The 21,253-nt window shown below is 39.8% G+C and overlaps 1 protein-coding gene across 4 annotated transcripts in view; it reads left to right on the top strand.

The window, feature by feature from the left end:
* The window catches only part of TMTC2 (transmembrane O-mannosyltransferase targeting cadherins 2), a 900,074-nt gene that overhangs the window by 135,158 nt on the left and 743,663 nt on the right, over window positions 1-21,253 (top strand). For all 4 annotated transcript variants that reach the window (XM_057556839.1, XM_057556840.1, XM_057556841.1 and 1 more), the window contains exon 2: window positions 19,300-19,870. In XM_057556839.1, coding sequence (XP_057412822.1) covers window positions 19,300-19,870 — 571 coding nt within the window. The remainder of the gene's footprint in view (window positions 1-19,299; window positions 19,871-21,253) is intronic.

Below are 21,253 nucleotides of genomic sequence, written 5' to 3'. Positions count from 1 at the left end.
ATGTTTTTCCATTGTCCACTCTTAAACAAAGCAAACAAACACAGTAACAATACCACAACTGTACCAAAATATGATAATTACCCACCAGGTATTTAAAGGGGATTTTCAAGGCTTAGAGATAGGGGGAAAAGTCTCTAAGTAGAAAAATGTATGCACTTTTGTAACTGAGAACTTACAACAGTGTGTTTAAGTCTGGTATGTGTGCTTCTGATTTTAGGAGGTATTCACCTAAACATTTGATTTTAATGTTTATTTTAAGGGTTTTTATTAAAAATATGATTAGCATGTCAGATAGTCCATGGATATTATTGCTAAGAACAATAATATTACTATTCTAATATTAGCCCTCATCTAATATTATTCTATCTTGACCATCTCACCTCTGTTTTTAGACTTCTGTTGATGGAGAACTCACTAACCCCTAAGGTGGAGTGTTCTATCACTAGAGATATATCTAACCGTTCAAGTTCTTCCATGTAGCTCAACATCAAGCTGTTTGTAATTCCATGATCTCTGTCTGTCTTCATAGTAAGTATAGATCAAGTCTAAATTCTTCTTTGGTGTGATGATAATTTGAAGAAATTTATTCTCTCTCTTCTAAGTTGGATAAATAAGCCTTTTCCAAAGGCCTTTTTACTTGGATAAGTGAGTCTTTTCTAAAGTTCTCAAAGTGACATGGTTCCAAGATGCACATGTCATTTTGTTTGCGTCTTTGAATGTTTTCTGGTTTTAAGGTCTCTTCCCAAATTGTTCCCTAAAGTTAGGTAACCTTGGGTAATTGACTTAATCATTCTGAAGATGAGGATATTAATTTCAATCTTACAACATCCTATAAAGTAGATGGTGAATTTGAATACTTCTGTTATAAAGTCTGTCACAAAAACTAATTAGTAAATATCTCTCATCACTAATTTTTTTTCATTTTTTCTTTTAAAAAGCATTTTATTGAGATATAGTTCACACACCATATGACTCACCCATTAAAGTATGCAGTTTAGTGATTTTTAGTTCATCGTTCTTATTTTTATTGTTAGTGTGTATAATAGCAATAGTTAGTAGTAATAGTGATAATAGCTCTCTGTAATATATAATAATACTGAGGTGTTTTGAGTTTATTTTATCCTTATTGTAGGTACCGTAGCTTTTGATTATGTATTGTATTTGTTTTTACTGCCGTCTGAATTTGCATTTGATTTCTTTTTTCTTTGGTGGCCACATTACACTGACTCATTGAGTTTTCCTTTTTTCTAAAATCTCCAACTATTTTTCCATGCATATGTAGCTGACTCACGTCTTTCTATCCTGTAGCTCCTGGCTTTGAGCCCAACTTTAGATCTTAGGATCTAATCCTTATCCCTATTAAACTTCACTTCGTTTATTTCAGTTGGTCATCCATTCTATCAGGATCTGTTTGGATACTACAATCTGTTAATCTAATCATCCCCCTGCTTAAAATAGTATCAACACATTCTTTTTTTTTTAGAATTAGGCAATCTTTTCCATCTGACTTTACTTCCCTCATTAGGAATGGGATGCATACTCATTGTGGCAGTCATTGGCCAACTAAATCAGTTCTGTTGGGACACTAATATTTAGCCAGTTCTCACTGGTTTGACAGTTGCAGTTGGTAAATAGCTATCGCCTCCTGCCCCCCTGAGGCTCTTCTCTTCCTTGACCATCTTGTGCCCTCACCCGAGAGCACCTGGACCTCCCCGAGGACCAACTACTTAAAGTTTAATGGTGAACATAGCAGAGGCCCTATAAAACCCAGTTGCAGTACTGCCCATTCTCTAGTAGTTGATAATATTTTGAATATCATCCCTGGGTATAACATAACATATGTGAAATCCACAGCCATGAACTGACCTTAATTACCTTAATTACAAAGTCTAGTTCTCCAGATTGTATTTGAGGCCCAGGAGGGATTTTAGAGGGAGTTTTGAGTGATGAAAGCTCTGTGGAGCTTTGCTATGAAAATTGTTCCTCTCCTTCAAATCAGGGAAAGCTTTGGGATTTTCTCTGTTCTAACCTATCAACTTATTTTCCACTTTACTTTGTCTTATCAGAGTGTTGCTCCAGCCATCTGTATCATGTTTTCCTTTGGTTAGTATAGAAAGTAAGAAATGATGGTAATTTTTGTTGGTTTGTGTGCACGTATAGACTGTTGACTCTTGCTCCTGTGTGCCTACGGAGACGGGCCTATGGAGATGGAGTACCATGTGTACTTTAGTCAGGAAATAATTTTCGTCACCTTGTTAATATGCTGGGTTAAGCCTAGCTAAGTGGGACACCATGGTAGGCAGAATAAAGGCCTCCCCAACATAGCCACGTCCTCATCCTCAGAACCAGTGAATATGCTGGCAAAAGAGACTGTAAAGATTTTAAAATGGGAGATTATCCTGTGTCATCTGGGTGGGCCTGGTGCGGTCATGAGGGTTCTTGTATTGGAAAGAGGGAGGCAGGAGAGTCAGAGTCAGAGAAGAAAGGATGGAAGCAGAGGTTGTGTGATGGAATTAATTGCTGGCTTTGAGGATGGAGAAAGAGCCCATGAGTCCAGGAATGGCTTCTGTCAGCTGGAAAAGGAACTGGATTCTCTTCTAGAGCCTCTAGAAGGAACACAGTCCTGATGTTGATTTCAGTCAAGGCAACCCCTTTTGGACTTAAGTCCTCTGGAACTGGAAGATGATAAATTTGTGATTTTTTTTGCCCCTAAGTATGTAGTAACAGTAGGAAACTCATGATCACATTACATTACAGTAACAATAGGAACATAATACAGACACCGATACCACCTTTTTTGCCTATCATTAAGGTTATCTAGCTTCAGTTCTTATACTGATAAGTACAAGCCAGAGGACAGAAGAAACAAAACCGTTTGACCTGACTACCTTCCTCCATCATTGTTGAGACGGGAATGCTTGAGATTTTGTGTGGCTGGTGTTCTCTCTCGCAAATCTACTCAAAATTTTCTTCTACTCTGCCATCTTTTTTTTTTTTTTTCTTTTTCTTTTTCCTCCTCTGATTACTTAGTTTCTAATGTGTGTGATATATACATTAGTCAAAAGGGACAACAAATAAGACCCTGTTAGATTAAAAATAAAAATAGAAGTCAGTTTTCAGAAGGATCTTTTCACGAAAACTCTAATACCTATTCTTGAAGCACCCCCCGAGATGTGATTTAGATACTGTCTCCTTGTCACAAAAGCAGCTTTTATTCTTCATGTGAGTTATACTTGGAAGCTAGCTTGCCTTGGGGTAAACCGTCTACAGAGGTCTGCTTGGTGCAAAATAAGTACTAAGGCTGAAGCTCAGGAAATAGGAGGGATTTAAAAATTAAATGACTTGATTCAAGAAATGTACAATAGTGACTTCTCAGAAGAGTTTAAAAATTCAATTAATTTTCATCAAAGTTGAACTCTAGAAGTGGAAAAACTATAAAGAATAGTTTGGCATGATTTTAATAGTCTGTTTTTGAAGTTGTTATTTAAAGACTGGAAGGCTTTTTGGTCGATAGAAAAAATAAATGCAGGACGCTCCATGGTGAAATCCTTTCTGTTCCAGACAGCTTTCTAGTATGTTACACTAATTCAGCATCATTTAGACCTTTTCGTCAGTGCCGTGAGTTGCAAAATAAATGGTGCTGGCCAAAGGGAATTGACTGAAACGCAGTTGTGCTGCTTTATTGTACATTATTATTCTTCAAGTATAACACAAGTTTTTAAAAAATTTTGATTGGTTTTGTGTGTGTGTGTGTGTGTGTGTGTGTGTGTGTGTGTGTGTGTGTGTTTAATTGTAAGTGAAATGGGGGCAAGGGCCTCCCCAGTGCAGAAATTTCATGACTGGAGACATTGGAGTTGCAGAAGTAGCACTTGAACACTAGTCCAAAGATCTGATTTTTTTTCCTAATTCTGCTTCTTCCTCACTATGTGATCTTGGATGAGAGTCTTTATTTTCTTCACTAAAAAGATGGGAAAAGCATTTGTGACATCATGTGATGTATATAAAAATACATTGAAAACTAGAAAGCTCTATACATATGTTAAGTCATGTTGGTTCTTATGTAAACTTCCTCATCATTCGTCTCACCTCCTTTAGCCACTTTGGGGATCCAAAGAGAGTCACAAGCTAAGACAGGCTGGTGCGACCAGTATTGACTTTATTGTGGTGGCAGCATGGATGTCACGATGTCCACACACTTTTGACAACCATGGCTTTGTTTCTCTGTTATTGCATCACTCTCCTAATATCATTTCCACCCTCAAAACTACTAATGCACTGTAATCAATGTAAAAACAGCGTTAGTCCCAGAGTAGTTGTGTATGAGCATAATGTAGATAATGAAACTCTTGTTTGGTTTGAAAATTAGGCTTTTGGTGGAGTGTACTTCCTACCATGATGATCATTTTCAGCATGTGGAGCCCATTAAGCGGTGTTGGAGCTAGATTCACAGTTTAACGTGCTAACACTGCATCTGTTTCTACCCTGATGATAACACCTGGATCAGTTTAAAACTGATGTAGAAGTTTAAGATGTGGTGTAGTTAATTTCTAAAACAACTGTTGATCTTTATACGTGTGAACCCCATGGTCTTTTACATTCCAGACGAATTCACTGCCATTTGAGTTGATACCTGTGTGCGCTTTCAGAATGGGAAATAAAAAACACATGCCTTCCCCTCTAGGAGCTTTATTCTCACTTAAATTCTGAGAGGTGACAATGATGAGATTATTATTTTTTTCCTTTTTTGAGGGGGACGGAGAGGAAGATGCCTTTATGTTGTCCTCTTGTAACCTATTTCAAATGTTCATCCAAAATTAATAGGTGGTGGATGATTTTCCTTTCTGCTTTGTCAAAATGCATGCATACAGATAGTCTAAGACATTGATGATACCATGAGTAAGTCATTGATTCCTCTTGAGAGCCCTGAAATGCACAGGTATTAAAAATTAAAGTAAGGTGATTCTGTTGCTGAGACTGCATGCCTTATCTCTGTGACTGGCTAAAAGCAGAGTGGCAGTTCACTGGAGCTTTGAAAAATGACTTTTCCCAATGACCTATTGCCTTTTAAAGACAGCAGAGTTTGGAGTTCCTTTTTAAAGTGGTAAATGCCCTTGGAGGGTTGTAGTACAGTTATATTCCCATTCGAAAGATTGAACTTCTCTCCAGGATGCCCTCAAAAAAGAAACCATTAGAAGGCAGGACCGATATAGCATTTGGGGATGCCTATTCTATTATCCTCCCCAAGGCAACTTTTAATGTTAGTTTTTCAATGTGAAAATCCATCCGCTCTGAGTGGAGTGACCATGACAGAGTGTGTGACATTGCTTTTTTTCACAAGGTGATTACATTTCTGATCTTAAACTTTTCTAGATTGTCTTCCAGGCCATCACAAATTACAGTCAATTTACTGCCCACCTGCCTAAGATTGGCTTATATGAAGAGGATAAGGAGGACTTTTTCAAATACTATGTTGACTTTTACTTTTTGTTAGCAAAGATATAAATGGTTTAATATATATTGTCCTGCTTTTTAGAAGTTGCTGTCTTTGAAAACATAATGATGTGTGTGTGTGTGTGTGTGTGTGTGTGTGTGTGTGAGTGATTAGAAATGCCTGGAGTAATCCTTTTCTTACTTTGTGCAAGAAAAAATAGGCCTTGGGAAGCTAAAAAAAAAAAAATTCGTGGATCACATTATAGTTTTATTAGAATTGATGATCTTTCTGTCAAAAAGAAATACCCAAGCCTAGCGTCTTTGATGATATATAACTGTTGTCCTTCCTATGAGGCTGCTTCCCAGAATATCCTAATTAGGCTGTGCACTATGACATAGGTCCCCTGACTCTTTTTCTTTCTGTTACGCTTTTTGGTCCCCTCACTTAACCTCGCTGTCATCCTTTCTTCCAGACGAGTTAGACCGCTGTGACCATCATTCTTGCGCTCTTAGTTTGGCTAATTGGCTTAACTTATGATGAATACAGGCACAATTTCAGGTGGCTGTGGTGGGGAAAGAGGAACAAAGGACCTGAAGACTATGCTAAGAGAAAAGATAAACGATACTGAATGCTAGATGGAATGCTGTGTTGTGGAGTGTATGCTATGGGGTCCAGGAAGGCAAGGGAGGTGATTCATTGTGGTAACAGTCATTTGTGAATCAACTACTCTGTGTCAGGAGTTAACCTCCTTATCTTATTTAATTATTATTTTATCTTCACCAGGAACAGCAGTTTATAGATGAGAACACTGAATCATACAGTTAGTATATTCAAGAGGAAGAATTTGAATTGAGATTTGGCTGACTCAAGTGTGTGTGTGTGTGCATTTTATACTGAACATCGATTTTAGGAGTTGCTTCAGATAAAAGATGTAGATTATCTTTTTACAGACTGGAGTGAAAAATTAGATCTGTTATGCTTAGATTCCTCTGATTAAATACTGTCTCCCGTTCTTACACTTAGGTTCTGCTTGTTCGCTTCATTACTTGTGAATTTAATTAGCATGGATACTTACGAGTTGAAAAAAATTTTCTTTTATTGACAATGGACAGGGTGACAGAAACTATGTTTAGTGAAGGCATTGATGGTCAAGATTGAATACAGATTATCCTGTGGTCTGGTTTTGGGATTTCTAATCTTGTGGAGGATTTAGCAGTCTTAAATACAGAGGGCTAAAACAGACCCTTCTCATATCTAATTCTTCCAAGTTTGAGGATTTGGGTGCCAGCAAAAGGGTAAAATATAATACCATGCTTAAGAGTCTTAAAGGGACATGTCGGTGCTTCATAATTTGTCTGTTTATAACACAAGATCTGAGAGAGCTAATAGTTTCATTATTCAGCGTAAGTATTTTGAATGCCTACCATTATGATTTATTTAAAGGGCCACAGAGCAGAAAGTGTCAGGGCTTCCTGAAGTTTGATTTATTTCTTGATAATTAGTCTGGTCAATGAATGACATCTATATTAGAAAGTACTGTATTTTGGAATGCCAATAAATTTTCATGGTGGGGTTAATATCTTTCTCTCCTCCTTCTGGGATGAAATATCTCTTGCCTTCCATGTCAAATTAGAGGCTTGCTGGTGGTTTGTGGACCAAATGTTTGGGTACTTTGTGTAGGCTCATCTGTGTTAGTTTTAAATTAGAGTGTTTTCCCCCTTGCCTATCTGTTTTTCATCAGGGCTCATATATTCTTGTGTCCAAAAAGACTCTCTGATTTAGCTGTGAGGCTGATTTTATTGTAGGGATGTCTGTGTATCCTGTCATCACAGGCAACCCTGGTGAAACTTCCCATGTTGTGTGTGTGTGTTGCTGCAATATGTTTAAAGTTTGATCTTTCTCAGATGTATGTGTGTGTGTATAACTATTTTATGGCTGAAAGGGATGCAGGCAGCAAAATTTCTGCCAGAATATGTTTTCTATTATATTTTGTAATATGAAATTATAGGTTAGTTTTTGGCTTTCATAAAGCTGCCTTTTTCACCCGTCACTGGGAGACAAGTAACACCTTCCTTTGACTCACGTTTTCCAAGACTCCTTAGTGTTAAAAGAAGACTTTCTTTTTGAAATGCAGAAATTAAAAGAATGTGGCACAAAAGCATTTTTTATATTTATTGAGTCTTGAGGGCAGATATATGGATTCCAGACAAAATGCAATAATAGACTAGGATTTTACTTTCAAATCATCTTACAAACACTTCTCGTGGGAGATTTATTGTCCATGTGGAGGAACAGGGCTGCTTTGAAGGTTAAATGGAGTAGTTTGGAGAACAGTGTTCAAGGTCTTTCTCTGCCTCTTATTTTTTTTTAAATAAATTTATTTATATTTATTTATTTTTGGCTGCATTGGGTCTTCGTTGCTGCGCGTGGGCTTTCCTTAGTTGTGGCGAGTAGGGGCTGTTCTTCGTTGCGGTGCGCGGGCTTCTCATTGCGGTGGCTTCTCTTGTTGCAGAGCACAGGCTGTAGGCGCGCGGGCTTCAGTAGTTGTGGCACATGGGCTCAGTAGTTGTGGCTCACGGGCTATAGAGTGCAGGCTCAGTAGTTGTGGTGCATGGGCTTAGTTGCTCCGTGGCATGTGGGATCTTCCCGGACCAGGGATCGAACCCATGTCCCCTGCATTGGCAGGTGGATTCTTAACCACTGTGCCACCAGCGAAGTCCCTCTGCCTCTTATTAAGTATGTGCTCTTCTTTAACTAAAGCCATCCAGCGTAGTTTTCTATTTTATAGCAGTATTGTGAGGATAATATGAGATAACGTGTGTGTGCTTTGTAAGCTTTGTGATCTCAGTGTAAATATGAAGTAGCACTTGTGTTTTATTACGTGTGTATAGTTAGAGTTAATGCCCCATTGGCATGATCAGGATTTTTTTTTCCCTCTGGTAAAGCATGTAGACAAATTCTGGCAGAACTAAGAATAAGATACGTCTTAAAGTCCTATTTATACTCACAAAGCAGTTCAACCCCTGTCATCAAAAACAGAGTACCAGGGGCTTCCCTGGTGGCGCAGTGGTTGAGAATCTGCCTGCCAATGCAGGGGACACGGGTTCGAGCCCTGGTCTGGGAGGACCCCACATGCCGCGGAGCAACTAGACCCGTGAGCCACAATTACTGAGCCTGCGCGTCTGGAGCCTGTGCTCCTCAATAAGAGAGGCCGCGATAATGAGAGGCCCGCGCAGCGCGATGAAGAACGGGCCCCACTTGCCACAACTAGAGAAAGCCCTCGCACAGAAACGAAGACCCAACACAGCCATAAATAAATAAACAAACAAATAAATAAACAAACCCCCCAAAAAAAAGTTTAAAAAAAAAATGTAGTTTTGAAAAAAAAAAAAAAAAAAAAAACAGAGTACCAGACATAGCATTGGACAAATATAGCTTTTGTGTGGAATCTAGTTTCTCTGTAACTCTGAAGGATAAACAGGAGAGTGTATGTAATTATGTACGATGGTCGCTATGGTATAGTAGGGTGTATTTGTTTCTTAGGACAGCCATAACAAAATACCACAGACTAGGTGGCTTAAACAATGGAAATTTATTTTCTCAGAGTTCTGGAGGGTGAAAGTCACGGATCAAGGTGTAAGCAGGTTTGGTTTCCCCTGAGGCCTCTTCTTGGCTTGCAGATGGCCACCTTCTCATTGGTCCGCACATGGTTTTTTTCCTGTGCACGGATGCCTCTTGTGTCTCTTTGTGTGTCCAAATTTCCTCTTCTTATGAGGACACCAGTTAGATTGCATTAGGGCCCAGCCTAAAGGCCTCATTTTAACTTCATTACCTCTTGAAAGCTCCGATTTCCAAATACAGTCACATTCTGAAGCACTTAGAGATTCAACATATGGATTTTAGGGGGACACAGTTCAGCCCGTAACATAGGGAGGGCAGTAGACAAGAAACTGAAGTTTGGATTCCAGCGTGGGCGGCTCTGATCTGTACCGATGCAGATGTCTCACGCAGGACTCCTAACTTGTCACGTCCACATCTGCTTACTCACGGGGCGGTGACAAGGATTCAAGACAGTCGTGAACATGAGCACATTTGGTGAAATATAAAAGCATGATACAAATGCAAGGTGGTATTGTAACATGGATACCTGTGAGGGATACATTGGCAACATGTGGAAAATTTTAAGTAGAAAAGACAAAGGATCATTGCAAATATTTGGCTAAAGAAGCCTCTTGGCTAGTCTGTTTGGCTGAAAGAGAGGAGTGAATAAAGAAAGGTGATTTGGTTAAGACTTAATTCAGAGAAGACAGGAGTTAGGCTTACAGATAAGCCAAACATCTGGATGATGTGGGTGAATATCTTCGCATCTCCCAATGGAGCCTGTTTTCTTAAAGACTGTTAGTTTCTTGGTTTAAAAAATTTCCCCCTACCTTCCATGGTCTAGCAGTGAGAACTCTTAGTGGGTTTCCAAGCAGTATCATAGCCGGAAGGCACTTTGCCTATTTACCTTAAGTGAAGATTCTATGACACCTCCTCAAGGATGTGATTTTTTTTTTTAAGGTAATACTTGAGTAGTTGGGAAAACTTCCATGTACTTTAGGATATCTGTTCTGAAATTTGTACAGCATGTTTATATACATAGGCAAGTATTTTAATTGAAAAGTGTATTCTCAGCTTGCCATGCCTACCTATTTACAACGCATTTGGATTCTTAAGCACAAAGCACATCATCTTCTTTTATTCTGTAAAAACACATAGAACAAGACCATGCACAAAATAGGTGTTCTTGGAATCTCATGGTTACACCTGTGTTCTCTTTCTTGGACTCTGGTGTCCAATAGAGCCCAGTCACTTTTGAAAACTATAATCTCATATTCATTTCTCATCTTAAAAAAAATCAAACATTTGTAGTATTTTAAAAATAGAATTATAAGGAACCAGTCATACTTTAAAACATATCACTAGTGCTCAAGACCCCATCGTAAGGGAAACATAGTATGAAATGTAAGAAAACCAAAATTTTTTAATCACCTTTTTATAGAACTATGAATTTTTGAAAACCTATGAAACTGACTGAAATTCATAAATTATATACAGCAGTGTACTAAAGTGGTTCATAAACTTGGAGTTTATGGAGTGAAAAACTTTTGGGAGTGAAAAAGCTTCATAGTACCTCTTGCAGTGGTTACTAATTTCAAGTCTGGAAAACTAGGAATAAAGATATTTTCATTAAGCTTTTAAGTTGAGACTGATTCCATTTAGTACAGCTGGAAGGAGGTGAATTGTAAGTATAATATTTTATGTTAGGGTGGCATGATATGGACATAGCGAACAAATACTTGTGTGGAAAACATTAATATTGTTTTTCATCATGCAGATTGCAAGGCAATGAAAAATATTTCAAGTTGTTAAGAAGCTAATATTAAGGTAGAGGATTATTTTAATCAGTGAAATTAAATGCTTGGAGTATGGTTTTCATGATTATCTCATGCTGTTAGTTTTTGCTTTAATCTTGTCAAATGCATTTCATATTAATACTTAAAAAAACATTTTTAGTAACAGAAGTTTTAATTGTATAATTTTTTTTAAAAAGTTTTTTGTTTTTTTTGGCCACACCGTGTGGCATGCGGGACCTTAATTCCCCCGCCGGGTACCGAACCCATGCCCCCTGCAGTGGAAGTGTGGAGTCCTAACTACTGGATCGCCAGGGAATTCCCAGACGTTTTAATTTTAAATCATCAGCTTTCTTTTAAATGGATTATTAATTTATTTTCAGGGTTACTTAAAGTTTTTTCTTGACCATTTCCTGTAGAAACTCTGAAAATGGCAGCATTGATTTATTTGGGGAACTAAAGACACTTATTTAGCTAAGGTTCATCCTTTTCATTTTCTCCCACTAAGACAAGAAGAGTATCTGGGCAAACTCTAGACTTGGGAAGCTCTAGAGAGTGAATCCGAATCTCCAGCAGCTTAGTTCAGCTTAGTTCAGCTGCAGCTGGGGCCACGTTTAATCAGAAGGCTTAGTTTTCTTTGTTTGGGGGTGGGGGGGACTGGAGAGAGTTGCTGTGTCAGATGTAGCTCATAAAATTCCTTTATTGGGCTTCCCTGGTGGCGCAGTGGTTGAGAATCTGCCTGCTAATGCAGGAGACACGGGTTCGAGCCCTGGTCTGGGGAGATCCCACATGCCACGGAGCGGCTGGGCCCGTGAGCCACAGCTGCTGAGCCTGCGCGTCTGGAGCCTGTGCCCCGCAACGGGAGGGGCCGCGATGGAGAAAGGCCCGCGCACCGCGATGAAGAGCGGTCCCCGCACCGCGATGAAGAGCGGCCCCCGCTCGCCGCAACTAGAGAAAGCCCTCGCACGAACCGAAGACCCAGCACAGCCAAAAATAAATAAATAAATAAATAAATAAATAATAAATAAAAATTAAAAAAAAAAATTCCTTTATTGCTTACAGGAAAAACTCCTAAAGAGATGGAAGAGGAGTCCGCTAAGAATATTCCTTTAGTTACAAGGCTGAGCATTCTCAGACTTACCTTCTCACAAAGCGAGCAGTTACTCGGGGGCCCTGTTCCTTGGATGTCTGACAGCAGGCTCTTTGTTACTCCTGTGGCCTCTTTTCATTCAACATCTAGACAGTGACAATTCGCATTTTTTAAAAAGTGCCAGTTGCTTAGGAAGTCATCATCTCTACTGTTGAAGGGTTTACAATTTAGTAGGAGGAGATCAAGATGGAAATAAGTTTAGGAATGTGTTACATGTGTAATGATAATTTCATGCGTAAAGCATAGTGCCTTCCATTTCTGCAGGGACCAAGAGAGCTAACACCGAAATTTGCCCTACCTGACATTCCTCTATGAATCTGAAATGCATTGCTTCTCGCCAGACTAAGACAGGCTGTAAGATGTTACAATATATCTCTCATTTCCCTACCCTGGTAGCTAAGTATTTGCATATTTACTGGAGCTTTCTAAATATAATGGCTTATCCCTAAAGAGAGACTCTAATGAAGGGATTACAGGTTAAGTGGGAAATGCGTGCCAAAGACATTTGGGTAAGCCAATTAACCTGATGGTTTTTCTCAGTTAATTATCATTAAGTGAACAGAGTTTAGTGCCCAGAGTGAGTGAACTACTTTTAGATGCAAGTGATAATTCCCTATATACTTAAAACAATGTAGAATTTTTCTAAAAGGTGAGTGCAGCTTATCAATACCAATCATTTCTACTTAGAATTCAGTTCATCAAATATATATTGAATGCCTACTGTGTGCAAGGCTCCAAAAGATAAATAAGATACTGTTCTGTTTCTTAGGAGTTAACAGTGCATTGGGGAGATAAAGCAAGTCCTAACAAGCTGAATCGGACCTGAAGACCATTGCAGAGCTTGATGTCTAGCCACATTGCTCTCCATCCCATGAAGGACAATAGTACAAGACAGAGTAATGCCAGTGATTCCTGCCACTCCATCCCTCAAACTTCACTCCAGCCAAACCAATCTATTGCATTTTTTTCAGGTCCCAAGTTCACCACCTTCTTCTCTCCTGCCTCATGGTCCTTGAAAATATTGCCCATCAGTCTGGCAACATCCCAACTCCCTTACTCCTTTGCTTAACCCCTTCCGTATATGTAGACATGCTTTTCTCCAGGAAGCTCCTGACCCGCTGACTGTCGGGAGTTGTTCTGTTCTCCCAAGGCAATCAGGATTTCGTGTTAGAGTGGTATTTATCATACTGCAGTGAAATTGCCTCTACACATCTTTGCCTCTTCTACTAGGCTGTTTCTCAAAGTCAGTGCATCTGTTTTACTCCCCATTCTATCTGCAGTGCCCTTTATAGTGTCTAGCCCATCACAGAATGAATGAATAAATGAGTGAGTGAATAATTTTCTTAAGACAGAATCAATCCATTTTGTTGAGTTGTGATTTTCAATAGGGTAGAGAAGAGGGACTGTTAAAATGCCCTTATTTCAATGCATATATTTCCTCCTACTCCTTCTGAAATGTCTTCCACATCTCATCCCATTTAAGATCCCTGATGATGGTAGTAAGAAGTCAGTGTTATTAATGGGAATGTGTCAATGAGCAATGTTAAAATCGAGCCGATTTGCAAGAATAACTAGGAGAGACTGGGCCATCACAAACGAGCATTGGCAATTGAAATATATCTGGACAGATGTAAACTGGTCGAAGAACAGCAATCCAGGCAGAGGAAGGGAAAAAAATGATCTGAGCGAAGGCCTAGAAGCTGGGAAGTTCGGTTGACATTAGGATGCATATAGAGAAGTAATGGGAGATTGGCCTAGAAGTCGTAATGGGGTTGGCTCTGAATGCTGGGCTGGGAAGGGTGTTTATTTTGGTAAGAAATAGGATGTGATGAGGGATTCTTGGGAAGCAGAGTGATGGTGTTAGGGTTATACTTCAGGAGTTATATTTCAGGAAGTTTCTCTATCCACAGCATGTATAATAGATCAAAAGGGGAATGAAAGCAGGCAGGGATGACTATTAGTTCAGTTTTACAAATATTTGTTATGTGCCTAATATGTATTGGGCTTTGAAGAAAATATACTCTTTCCATGAGGGGACTTTGAGCCTAATGAAAGAAACAGAATAATAAACAGGCGCTTTTAGTAAGCCTGCTAAGCAATAGAGGTAGGAAATGATGGAAGCCTGAATAGGGGCGGGGGAAGGAGAAAAGAGGAGTTAGAGGTGAATTTAAGGGAAACTTGCGAGTTGGATTTTTCTCTGAGATCCTGACTGGCGTCAACATATCCTTAACCAATTTAAAAGTAGATGTAGGAGCAAAGAGAGAAGGACCCCTCATGCACAACCTCGGTGTCAGTGGTGCAAGAATGATGGTGCTTTATGAGGGGCTTGTATGAAAAAGGAGGTGGTGTGTAAGGAAAATTATTTGGATTCAGTCTTATTCAGCTGAAGATACTGAAAGGGCAACTAACAATATTACTTGATAGTTACACAGTGCTATTTTATTTAACACTCTTCTGGTTGCACATGTCAGAATAACAGTTCAAACTAGTGTACTGGCTTATTGGCTTATTTAGTTATTGGCTTATTTAGCAGTGTTAGCTTCAGGCATGACGGGATCCAGCTGCACTAAGAATTGCCTCTGTCTCCTTGGTCTGGGTTTTTTGTGTTGGCTTCATTCTTAGGCTCTGTCTTCAGGGAATCCTTTAGTAGCCCTAGGATTTCATCTCATTCTTAAAAGAAGATGTCCTTTCCCAGTAGATTGTTGGAGCTGTTTTGACTCCGACCGACCTGGCTGGCTAAGTCAGTTCTTGTGGCCGGAAATGAGGATGGGGGGATATAGTACGCTAACTGGCCAAATCAAATGATAACCTTTCATCAGGAGGTGGGGATAACAGCTTCACTCTATGCACATGGACTGAGGGTGGATGTGGCCTGTTCTCAGAAGGAAGATCAGGACACTGTTAACTAAGAAGAAGGGGTCTGGAAAAACCAGTCCGTGACACCAGGCTAAGTAATTTTTCAAACATTTTAAGTTAACATTGCCTCATTTGATCTTCAACACAACAATTTGTGAGAAGCGTTGTTATCTACCAACTGTAGGCAAAGAAGCTGTGCTTTAGAGAGGTTAACTGGTCAAAGGTAAGACTCTGGTGTTAGTAGAGGAGCCGGGAGTGCATTATTCAGGTGTGGCTGTCACCTGGGGCAGTACAAGTGTAGGCTTGTGAGCCACACCCAGACTGGAGGCGTAGGTGGAGGAAGCATCTCTTGAGTTGCAGGTGTCAAAGATGATGACCACAGAGGTGGAAAGTGTAGAGAGAGGGGAGGTCAGGAGACAGAACCGAGAGAGAAACATCCACATTTGGGAGAAAAATCTGAAAGAGATGCTAGCCAAGGAGAGTTGCAAAGAAGTCAAAAAAGATAGGAGGGGAATGGGAAGAGTAATGTGTTAAAGACCCAAGGTAAGACTTCATAAATGTTTATTATTTTGTGCTGAGAGTGTCATAAAAGCTTAAAGGAATTTTAAGTGAAATAGGACCATGGTACATAGATTTTTGAAGGCTATAAATATGAAGAAAGAGCACTGATTTTGCATTGATGGCTAGCACTAGTTGTTTGGTGTTAATGGTGATAATACTAATAATGACAGCAGCTAACATGTGTTACGTATATTACATATAACAAGGTGCTTTTTGCTTACTAGCTCCTTTACTCCTCAAAATGGTCCTATAAGGCAAGTACAGTTATTATCCTTATTTTGCAGATGAAAAAACTGAGGTACAGAGAGGTGGAGTAACTCCGGTCCAGTTGGCTCCAGACTCAGTTTTCTTAACCACTGCATTTCACTGCCCTTTCTGGGCATAGATAGGTGTGCTTGGGTAGCACTGAAGCAGGGCAGGTTAACAAAGGCCACGCTCTTTCTTCTTTCTCCTGTAGAACAAATTTCAACCCATCACCTAAAAGAAAAAAAAAAAATTTTTTTTTTTAAATATAGAGTTTGGCCTTTACTTACTTTTTAGTAGAACAGTTTGAAAGTACTTGGGAAGAGTGTGCCGTTTGATGTTTGGAGAATCTAAGCATCATTCCTCCTCTGAAGGACTGATGGCCATCATTTTTGTGGGTGCTCATGATTGAAAAGGTCAATGGACAGAAAAAATAGTAGTGAGAGAAACCCACATGAGGACAGTTGGGATGGCGGTGTCATATCATTCAGCCGTTTTATGTTTTACAATAGCGTTGGCCTTTGTCAACATTTTTTAAAGGAAAAATCATAATGCAGCAAAAAACAAAGAGCCACAAATGAACAAAACTGAAAACAGATTAAAACCTCCTTGAAAGCTTGAGGGACTGGATCTTTTTGCTTCAAAAGAGTATCTTGGGCCTGTGTTCTCTGGAGAATTCTGCCTACAATTGTTTCTTTTCCACACCTGCTGCTTCAATGTTCTTCACCTTTCCTGGAGTGGAAAATTTCCCAATTCCTTAGTGTCTTTCTGAATTTTCAATACCCACTCACAGAAGTAACATCAGAAATTATATCAGCATGACATTTTGTTTTGAGTTAAGCCTTTTCATTGACTGAGAAATAGGTTTCCCCTCTTTCAGTTTTGGACTTGCATAAGAAAATGCAAATAGATGAGAATCTATTATGTTGAGTGTTGAGCGACTACCTTTACTTCTCATTTTGCTGGCAGATTATTCAGATTCCATTAAATCCCTTTTGGTCTGTATCTTTCTTAATATGATGTGAGGGATGCATAATGCATCCCTTATCACTGACTTGCATGTGTGACGTGACTTATGTACTAAAGCCCAGTACAATTTAGTCTTATTTCATGTTCTTTTGCCGTAACATTTATCGAGTAAATAAAAACCTGGCTAATAATAAGATAACGCCCGTCAGAGAATTTTATCAGACCGAAGTCTCCCTTAGTGCAGTGTATTTTGAACATGGGTGGGATGTTCCTTTGCTCTTCTATTATTGTTTTATTGACACTGTTTGCCTTTAATTCTTTTTCTACAGTGTAAATTTAGGGCTGTGCCGCATCAAAGGTTTTTCTCACAATGAAATTATGAGATTTGTTAGTTTCGTTCTTTGTTTTGAAATACTTGTTTCATGAGAGTTAGACATAGTATATCTTGTTGGCTGCTGCAGATTACTAGATTTATGGCTACGGATATAAGAAATTCTGGCAGCTTTGAACAGATTTTTAAACGTGTGTTTCTTTTTTTTTTTCCTTTCCCTCAAAAAGTCTTTACAGAGTTAGTTATGGAGCTGAACTAATAGCATGTAGAAAACCTGGTTTAGGGAACATGCGTCTCCATTATATAAGGATCTGCCACTGAAAGGGTGAAGTATTGTCCTAAACAAAATGTGCTTTTCAGCTTTTCTCGCTAAATTAGCCAAGCCTTATCCCACAGTGCTTTGCTGTTGAACTTTCTGCTGCCCCGACTTTGATAGTATGAACGTTTCTGCATTGATATTAGAGAAATTCTCATCAATATCTAGGTTAATGTTTAGTGGAGGCCAGTTGGCTTTTCATTCTCAATGGCTTGAAATCAGCTCTCTCTAACAACACTGGCAGTTTGGCAGTTTTTCATATTTCTTTAAAATTTTAATTATAACCCATCAAGTCTTAAGCAATTACTTCTGGGATAGACTCTTGATGAATGTCATAACAGGGTGTTTTAGTTTAATGGATCCAGAATAACATCTGTTTCTAATATTTTAAAAGCCAATTTATATGGAAATTCATTTATACACAGTCAATACACGGAGCCTTGTAAAAATCAAAATCAAAATGGAAAATCAAACCACTGTGATATAGTAGGTCTTCTGTTAACAAAGGATTTCACTGATGAGTAGATTCAGCTGTGCTAACACCCAAAATATTGCAGCTTAAACAAGATAGCAATTTATTTCTCATACTCAGGTAGTTTGCCAAGGGCTGGTATGGTCTACCATGACAGGGACTCGGTTTCCTTCAGTCTTATTGCTCTGTTGGCATGACTTCTATTCCTAAGGACACCTTATGAGTCACGATGGCCGCTGGAACTCCAGCTATTACATCTGTGCTCCAGCAGGAAGGGGGTAGGGTAGAAGAGAGAAGAATACTAAGCTTTTTCCTTTTAAGGATACTTTTTTCTAGAAGTAGTGCATAGCACTCTGCTTATGTTCCACTGACCAAATATTAGTCACTGGCCAAATACTAGTCACATGACCATATTTAGCAGCAAGGGAAGATAGGAAATGATAACTTTTTGTCCAGAAGACATGTACCCAGCTAAAAACTAAAGGTGTTTTGAGTATGGGAAAATGGAGACTATAGACACTGGAGAACTGTCTGTAACATTGAGTACTTTTTAAAACCTGATTTTAACAGACTTTCTGCCTTTTATTGAGCATCTAGAAAAGTCAGCTCGTTTTCATAAGTAGATAATATACGCAGAAGGACTCGCATAGTGTTTGGCAGAGTAGATAACCAACTACTATTAATATATGTTGATGTCTGTTTTCATTCCAGCCCCCAGGTGCACCTAATTTCAGAGGTTGTGGGTCAAACTGAATTTTATAAGGGACTTTTTGTAGATTAGAATACAGTCTTTGTAGAATAATAATAGCAGCAGCTCACAGGGCCAAGATGCTCTTTGCCCTAGGTCTCCAGAACAGTCATGTATCTGCAAAGCAGTGTTCTTTGCTTTTTTACACAGTAGATAAATGAACAATTACAAGGGTCAGAAATGTGGAATCTCGGCCTCCTCCCCAGGCCTACTGAATTAGAACCTTTACGTGCCTGTTAACGAGATCCCCAGGTGATCTGCGTGTATGGGAAGCATTGCTCTGGGCACAGATGTTCTACCTAAAATTTATTTCTGCTAGCGGGGGGCTAGTCCTTGCTCCAAGTGTATCCCCTGCACCAGTATCACCTGAGACTTTGCTTTCTTAAGAAATGCAGATTCTCAGGCCTCATATCAACCTGGCACCTGAAATCTGGATTTCTAGCCAACATGCCACACACGGGCAGTTGTTTGGCAACTGCTTTATTGAACCTTAAGCGTTAAGCCTTTAACTCTGCATTTATTCTTTAAAGGTATTTGCATTCAAACAAGGAAGAAAGCTTTTGAGGGAGAGAAATACAACCCTAATTGCGGATCTAGTAAGCATTAAGGGGAGGATCTGAATTCAGTCTACCTGTAAAGCCGGCTCCAAGGCTCATTTGCATTAATCATGTATACCTGGAATCCCATCATAAAGCCACGTGATGACAAAGCCACGTGATGACAAAGCTAGGAAGGAAGGCCGTGTTTCAGCAGTATATTTTAACAGTGTACTTTCTTCTTTCTTTCTGTATTTTACATTAGATTTCTGTTTCGACATTTTATTTTTTAGCCGTGCTATCAAGACTAATCAGGACCTTCTCCCAGAAACCCCATGGACCCACATTTTCTACAATGATTTTTGGGGAACGCTGCTAACCCACAGCGGCAGCCACAAGTCCTACCGGCCACTCTGCACTCTTTCCTTCCGCCTGAACCATGCCATCGGAGGGCTGAATCCCTGGAGCTACCATCTCGTCAACGTGCTCCTGCATGCGGCGGTCACTGGCCTCTTCACGAGCTTCTCCAAGATCCTGCTTGGGGATGGGTACTGGACCTTCATGGCTGGCTTGATGTTCGCCTCTCACCCCATCCACACGGAGGCGGTGGCAGGAATCGTGGGCCGGGCCGACGTGGGGGCCAGTCTCTTCTTCCTCCTCTCCTTGCTCTGCTACATGAAACACTGTTCTACAAGAGGCGCCTCGGCCAGGACCTGGGGCTGGTTCCTGGGGACAGGACTGTGTGCTGGATGCAGCATGCTGTGGAAGGAACAAGGAGTGACGGTCCTGGCAGTTTCAGCCGTTTATGACGTCTTTGTCTTTCACAGGCTGAAAATGAAACAGATCTTACCCACCATTTACAAAGTAAGTGATTGTTGGTGCTTGAGCATTGGATTACTGAGTCCTCTCCTTGCTTGGTCCCTTTTCCCCATTTCAAAAGCAAATGTGTTCCTCTTCAAAGAGAATTTAAAGTAAGTTACTTTTTGATCTTCGGGAGGTGGAAGTGTCCTCTCTGACCTTTCCCTACTGACTGGGTGTCGGTCACGGATTATTTTATTTCTCAGGTTTCTTAACTTATTTTCATGATTTCCAAGGGGGTAGAAGGACAATTCTGCCTTGTAAAGAATATGCATCTTTATTATTTACTTACTTTTACTCCTCGATTTCAGCCCTAATTCCCTGTAATCCAATAAATTGCCTCTAAGAGATGTTTGAAAAAAATAACACAGCTGATCGTAGAGCTAGATGCTCGAATCTGTCAAGAGGAAATTCTCTGCTATTTGTTAATACTACTTTTCCTGAGCTGACTTTGGAAAACAACCCTCTCTGCAGTGCACTGGGAACTCACATTCTTAAATCATGAGTCATATTCACCTTTTCCTGATGTAGTGTATAAGAATAGAAGAGTCAAAACAGAAAGTGGTTATTGTAAGTTTTGCCCTGAGGCCAATTAAGACCTTTGCTTCAGGGCTTAATATGTGTTCTTCTGTATTCCCTTAGTGGTTTCAAATGCAATGTCGTCTGAAGGTCACGGAAGCACTTTCGGATCCCACGTACTTAAAGGGAACTGAGCAGTTTTCTGCTGGTGTGTTTGGGTGGACCAACACCTCTTAAGAAACTGCCTCCTTCCCATCTCCCCATCATCCCTCCCAGACAATAAGCTCACCCTTGCTTTAACTTAAGTATAAAGACAACTTCGCCAGTGTTTGCAGACCTCAGCCATTTTCTAAATCATGGACCTCTGCCAGCTCCTCCATCCTTTTGGACACTCTTAAGCAAGGAATTATGGTTTAGGATACTGACCCTGAGAAAGCTGTCAAGTTTTCTAGTTTTTACCACTTTTTTCCTCTCAGTTCTTAATTTTACTTAGGATTCAATTGGGAAGAAATTGAAATAAAGAACAAAATTGAGGGAAATGGAAACATTTATTTATTTTTATTTTATTTTATTTTTAAAATATATTTATTTATTTTTGGCTGCGTTGGGTCTTCGTTGCTGCGCACAGGCTTTCTCTAGTTGCAGCGAGCGGGGGCTACTCTTTGTTCTGGTGCATGGGCTTCTCATTGAGGTGGCTTCTCTTTGTTGGGGAGCATGGGCTCTAGGCGCCCGGGCTTCCGTCGTTATGGCGCACAGGCTCAGTAGTTGTGTCTCGCCGGCTCTAGAGCGCAGACTTAGTAGCTGTGGCACACGGGCTTCGTTGCTCCGCGGCATTTGGGATCTTCCCAGACCAGGGCTTGAACCCATGTC

Source organism: Balaenoptera acutorostrata, chromosome 11 (assembly GCF_949987535.1).
Source record: "Balaenoptera acutorostrata chromosome 11, mBalAcu1.1, whole genome shotgun sequence".
In the NCBI taxonomy this organism is placed as follows: Eukaryota; Metazoa; Chordata; class Mammalia; order Artiodactyla; family Balaenopteridae; genus Balaenoptera; species Balaenoptera acutorostrata.
This window is presented reverse-complemented; position numbering and strand designations above follow the sequence as displayed.